The 6745-nt window shown below is 38.5% G+C and overlaps 1 protein-coding gene across 1 annotated transcript; it reads right to left on the bottom strand.

Moving 5' to 3' along the window:
* Nucleotides 1-28: 28 nt before the first annotated feature.
* On the bottom strand, nucleotides 29-5724 carry LOC112245051 (endothelial zinc finger protein induced by tumor necrosis factor alpha-like). Its single transcript, XM_024412995.2, has 2 exons — nucleotides 5397-5724; nucleotides 29-1187 (listed from the first exon to the last, which is right to left on the bottom strand). The coding sequence occupies exon 2, from the start codon at nucleotides 1148-1150 to the stop codon at nucleotides 479-481; it is 672 nt and encodes a 223-aa protein (XP_024268763.2). The 5' UTR covers nucleotides 1151-1187; nucleotides 5397-5724; the 3' UTR covers nucleotides 29-478.
* Nucleotides 5725-6745: the final 1021 nt, after the last annotated feature.

The following is a 6745-nucleotide window of genomic DNA, read 5'->3' as shown; positions in this document are numbered from 1 at the left end:
TTTTGTTAGTCACTTTCTGTTAATTTACATAAATAGTAATAGATGTAAACAGATGGCTACATTTTGAAGTGTTGCATTTTGATTCAAGAGCGTCACCAACGTGGTAAGTGTAACACAACTCTTTTTTTGTTAGTACATTTTTGTTAAATCACATACTCTTTCAATTCAGAGCCTGGATTTTTCCCCTGAGGCTAAAATCCATATCATGCTGCAATCAACATATCAAATTGAACAGGGGGCAAACATTGAGGGTGTTACATTGTGACATCATTAAAATACTCTTACTACCATGTTAAAACATTCTACATTGTGACATTCATTCAAATACTCCTACTACAATGTTAAAACATTCTACATTGTGACAATATTTCATTGATATCGTGAAACAACTCCTTCATGTATGTATTTTCTGATGTTTGATTAGATATATTTTATCAGAGTATCTCTTGTCACATTGATCATAGCCATAAGGTTTATCTCATGTGTGAGTCCACTGGTGTGATATCAGGCTGTTTGACTGAGTAAAATTCTTCCCACATTGATTACAGCTATAAGATTTCTCTCCTGTGTGTATTCTCTGGTGTATCTTCAGATAGACAGATGTAGCAAAACTCTTCCCACATTGAGTACAGCTATATGATTTCTCTCCTGTGTGTGTTATCTGGTGTGATATCAGGCCGCTTGACTGAGTAAAACTCTTCCCACATTGATCACAGCCATAAGGTTTCTCTCCAGTGTGTATTCGCTGGTGTGAGTTCAAGTTGCTTGGCTTAGTAAAACTCTTCCCACATTGATCACAGCCAAAAAGTTTCTGTCCAGTGTGAATTCTCTGATGTATTTTAAGGTCTACTGAAGAGGTGAATCTCTTCCCACAGTCAGAGCAGCAGTGAAGATTCTTTCCAGTGTGTATTCTCAGGTGTAGTTTAAGTGAATCTGATTTTAAGTAACTCTTCCCACAGTCAAAACAGTGGTGAGGTTTCTCTCCTGTGTGTACTCGCTGGTGTATTCTCTTAAGTAGTTTAAGTGAATCTGATCTTGAGTAACTCTTCCCAGTCAGAGCAGTGGTGAGATTTCTTCCCTGTGGGTCTCTGCATGTGTTTCTTGAGGTGTTCTGATCTGGAGAGACTCTTCTCTGCCTCGTCAGCATCATGATGTTGTTGAAGATCCACGATTGTCCCGTCTCTCTCCTGTGTGAACAACAAAGTCAGACAGATGGTTAAAGGCTCAAAACAGCAGAAATCCACTGTTTATTTGAGTTAAAAGGTGATGCCCAGAGCGTACCCATGAAGTTGTACAACAATTGACGTCTGTTAAATTATTTGACAAATGTCTTAAGACAGTCACGTGAGCAACAATTTTGTATTGTTTTCACATCAGTAGTAAAATCGATGATTGGAAGCTAGAAACAAGTTATTAAAATTGCTGAAACTCTAAGCAATGTGCCAGACAACTTTTGGTCTCCAATTTTGGCCCCTTTCTGTGTTTGCCGCACAAGGGATATGCACACGCAATTTGGTTGCAGAAACTCCTCCATGCTAATGAGGAAACCGCAAATTATGGATGTAGTATATCTGCTAATGAGGAAACCACTAGTTATGGATGTAGTATACCTGGTTGGAACAAAAATGGTGAGCGAAGATTTTAGTTTTTCACAATGTATACTGAATATTACAGCTCACTATCAGAGCAAGATCAGGATACTACTCAAGGAAACTCATTTTAAGCTCTGTGTCGCTATTTACTAATTCACCACCATGGGGGAACACTCAGGGGAGGTCTCATAGGCTGACAGCAAAAATAGCCTCCATTTACAGGTTGAATATGAGTACATTTCACACTACTGTGGATATATAATTGTCAGGCTCGCTTGAATCTCCTGCTTAGTGTAATGTTTGTGTTTGTCTCAAATCAACTGCTTCATACTTTAAAAAACACTTCAACCAGTAAAATGCTCTTTGGCTAGCTTTTCCATCAGCCTGACAATGAGGATTTGTAAACTAAGTGTTTGCCAAATTGGACCATAACTTCACCTAGCAATAACATAGACCTACTGTAGGACCCATAACTTCACTAACAACAACATACACCTACTGTAGGACCCATAACTTCACCTAACACCATAGACCGAGGACTTTAAATAATTTAATATTTCAGGTGAAACATGGAAACTAAAATGTCTTTGTCATGACATTTCATAACCTGATCACCAGATAATTTTGTGAATAATCCCACTAGGCTACTTAACGGGTTGTGATTCTAAATGTCCCGAATAAAGGAAAATGGCTCTGTGTGTTGTTCAATAGCCTATCCATCAAGGAACCGTTCTCTACACGTTATGAGCTAAGTATCTCTGTGCGTAAACAGACTAACGAGACACTACTGTAAATCAAGCAGACAATACCACATTATAAACATCAATTTGTTAGGGATGTTGGACCCAACGTGGAGCACAGCATAACTGTCTTTACCAGAGTAATGAATGAAGAAGCACTTTTGGTTGTTGTTGCATGTCATGATGTTTGTGATGTGACTGTCATTCAGAAAATGATTTCCTGGATCAGCTGATGATAGTTGAACATGTGACTGTAACTAAATAGCTACATAATTAAATATTGTGTGTAATTATTGAAGAACCGCATTAATGACAGAATTCATTTGGGTGTTGTCAATAAAGTTAAGGTGACTCTCGGTTAGAACCATTGGATTTAGCAAACTCTGAAATTATTTAGGATTTCTGTGCAATGAAAACGGTTTCCCAGCATAATACAAGGAGACACTAAATGTTACGTAGGTAGAGTGCATTTCGGAGATCTGAATACAAAAAAACTGTACTAACAGGCCATTAAGCTAAACCACAAGGCCAAATCTACACTGGAGGAGCTTACCAAGATGACATTGAATGTTCCTGATTGGCCTAGTTACAGTTTGGACTTAAATCGTCTCGCAAGTCTATGGCAAAACTTGAAAATGGCTTTCTAGCGATGATCAACAACCAACTTGACAGAACACGAAGGATTTTTAAAAGAATAATGATTATTCACATGAAGTCAGTCAACTTCGCTAAAACATACTATGGAGAAATTCAATCATTCCCCATGCCGACCCAAACGGATACTAAATGAAACAGCCCCTGGCAGACCACCCAGACCTAACTTCGAAAGATTTGTCAATTTATTAATTGTATTTTGTTTGAAACACTCCTGTCAGTGTTGAGTAAGGAAGCACACCTGATTAAAAATATAGAAGTAGGACTAGTCTACCTGACAACACATATAGAAGTAGGACTAGTCTACCTGGTTACACATATAGAAGTAGGACTAGTCTACCTGACAACACATATAGAAGTAGGACTAGTCTACCTGATTATACATATAGTAGTAGGACTAGTCTACCTGACAACACATATAGAAGTAGGACTAGTCTACTTGGCCTGAACGCAAATGTAGGCCTATAAATGTGCCCATTTGGGGATGTCTGATAGTATTTCTGATTGTCTTAACGCACCACCACTAATGAGTTGTGGAGCTTCTCAAAGCAAATTTCTCTTCACCTCAAACAGCATGTAAACAAAGTCTAATCAAAATCAATTGCAAATGAGAATAGTTCCTTAAAGTATTTGAAAAATATTTCCAGCTCTCGCCCTTTCGATAAACACTCGGCACAAAAGGGAAAAATGTAATGCTCTGATCCAGTGGAAATGTCATAAAATACCTGATTACTTCTTATCCGTTGCACAAATAGCCGACAGCTGTGTCTGTCCAGAACTCACTGGCGCGGAAAACTGAGAGCCTAGAATATTTTAGACAATGTTTCAAGGTTGTTGTAGACAGGCCATGTGCAGCCAAAGTGATTTCTAGGATATTTATTTTCTCAGAATATTTTGTACCTGCAGAATGAAATGTTTTCATTTGTTGGCTTTATGTAGGCAATTTTTTTTTTTTACATAGTTGGCAATAAAAGTGACTTTTAGATTTGTATAATTTTCATTTAGATAGAATGTAGATTAATCACAATCAATATTTTTGAGATACTATTATAAACTATATGAAAATCATAACTGTCACACAGATCAGTAGAAATGGTCAGATAAATTTGCACTCCAAATGTAGGTTGCTGACTGCTTGTGTAGCCTATTACCATCAACGTCAGAATTTACGAAGGCCAGCAGGAGGAGGTGGTTCAGGAAGAGTTTCTTCTCTTCTGGTTGGGCTGTATTGATGTAATAGCATGCAAATAAATTGGCTGAATATTATACAATGACTTATCAACAGCTCTAACAATTTGACCCCCACAGGAAATCTGCACTGGTCATTCAAGAATATACTATATAGCCTAGAAACCTGGTTAAACTATCATTATGACCTCATGGATGAATTCTAGAATATACTATATAGCCTAGAAACCTGGTTAAACTATCATTATGACATCATGGATGGCCGGTCCTTGTATTCATAGTGTAGTGAATTCTGGGGGTAGCCCTGAGCTGAACTCAAACCTGGGTCCACTGACTGTCAAGCCAACACCTTATAACTGTTACTCCAATATGTCTGAACTTCTTGATGAGGTCCCTGGGTCTTGTGTTAAGGTTGATACAGTAGCTTTCTCTATGAAATTGAGTGGTTACATTTATCCAGCCCCCATCCCTCAGCTGTTTACCAAACCAAGTCTCTGGGCAGCCATTTTGTTTCTGTTTAAATCCTAGGTTTTCCCTTTAAAAAAGCCACACATCAATCAATCAATCTGCAGAAACAATAACAAAGCTGTAATTCCACCACTGTTTTGGTTATAAGATGATGGATGGGGCTGGAGAAATGTAACTGGGCTCAACTGGGCTCATAGACAGACCTATGGATACAAGGACTGACCATCCATGATATCAGCATTATAGATTTAACCATATTGAGGCTATACAGTGTTGATTTACATTGTTTCACCCTGTTTTTAGGATATAGGATACAGTGTTTGTTTTTGTCAACATTGCTATTGGACCAGGTCTCTCTTGGAAAATAAATGTTATCTCAATGAGAATAAAACTGTATAAATAAAGGTACATTTAAAAAAACATGTTGAGGCGATACAATTTATAGACAGACCTATGGATGCAAGGACTGACCATCCATGATATCAACATTATAGTTTTAACCATATTGAGGCTATACAGTGTTGATTTACATTGTTTCTAAACACTGGAGTTAAACAAGTTTATTTTGGGTCCTAATGGGGTACAACAGTTGAACTAAGCTCATGGGGCATGTGTTATATTCTTCAAGTATCAATGGCTATAACTAAATAATTTAAAAGTCCAAATATAGATGTAACAATGGCAGATTTCACCTTTAACACCAAACATCAGTTCAACAACTGCAGAGTTTGTCTGTTTTTAAGACAGTACTTACTAGTGTTAATTAGGGCCCGTTCATCATTAGAACCATTGGATGCCTTAAGATGCGTTTGGGAAACCGGGCCCAGATATCCAGTTTCCTCTTCCCTTTTCACTCTAAAAACTGCATCCTTCTCTTTCTCTGCTTTTACTGTAACATCCTACTCCTCTTTCACTCTGAACGCGTCTTCCTCTTCTTTCTCTGTAACAGCCTCACCCGCTACTTGTTTTTGTATTGTAACAGCCTCCTCTTACGCCTCCTCTTTCACCAGAGCTTCTTTCTCCGTCCAGCAGATCTCCTCTTCTTTATCAGGAGAGTAGCTTAGTGAACTCATGGTCGGGGATGTTAGCTAGTTAGCATTAGCGACGTCACACTGGCAGCGTCGCGTGAACCTAAAAGACGCACATCGCCATCTGCTGACTGGAGTGGGCAACGTTTATTTTTCATTTATTTCATAAAAGTTGAATATTATATTAAGTCGTTCAAAGAGACGCATGTCTTGATTGATTCATTTGTAATGAGTGATAATGTAAAACAAACTTTACACACCACTACATATTTGCATTGAACCATACTTCTGACATGGATCATTTTGACCCCAGAGGCATATCTTTTATCATTGCCAAAATGTGGTTTATTCAATTCTTCCAAATTTTCATGACTTTGTCAATCATCTGGTTATTAATAAATCTAAAACATGGTTTAGTGTTTCTGTATCAAAATGTACTTTTAACAAATTCAAATCCTTTGGAGTCATTTTGACCCCAGGCAAAAGCACCTTTGATAAGTAGGAAGTTTATTACAAATCAAAATCAAATCACATTTTATTGGTCACATACACGTGTTAGCAGATGTTTTTGAGGGTGTAACGAAATGCTTGTTTCCAGCTCCGACAGTGCAGTAATATCTAACAATTTCACAACATATACCCAATACACACAAATCTAAGTATTTGAATCTAGGTTTCTCTGTAGACATGATCCATCCCACCAGAGGGTGGAGGGACCCCTGTTTCAGTGGTTTTGACCAGATAGACACCTGCAGAGACACAGTATAGTGCCTCCCTTGTACTCTCCTAAAATTGGATTTTTCTATACCACGTATCACGTGACAGTGTACAAACCTCAGCCAGCGGTGGAAACCTCAGCCAGCGGTGGAAACCTCAGCCAGCGGTGGAAACCTCAGCCAGCGGTATTCAGTGCATTCGCAAAGTATTCAGACCCCTTCACCATCAGAGGAGCGCTGTCAGAGTGAACATCGGGTTGCTGACCAAGGCCCTTCTCTCCCGATTGCTCAGTTTGGCTGGGTGGCCAGCTCTAGGAAGAGTCTTGGTGGTTCCAAACTTCTTCCATTTAAGAATGATG

The sequence above is a fragment of the Oncorhynchus tshawytscha genome, linkage group LG32, assembly GCF_018296145.1.
Source record: "Oncorhynchus tshawytscha isolate Ot180627B linkage group LG32, Otsh_v2.0, whole genome shotgun sequence".
NCBI classification, from domain to species: domain Eukaryota; kingdom Metazoa; phylum Chordata; class Actinopteri; order Salmoniformes; family Salmonidae; genus Oncorhynchus; species Oncorhynchus tshawytscha.
This window is presented reverse-complemented; position numbering and strand designations above follow the sequence as displayed.

Bases quoted from the DNA above. Each gene is read 5' to 3' on its own strand.
- LOC112245051 (XM_024412995.2), bottom strand. From the start codon at position 1,150: ATGATGCTGACGAGGCAGAGAAGAGTCTCTCCAGATCAGAACACCTCA.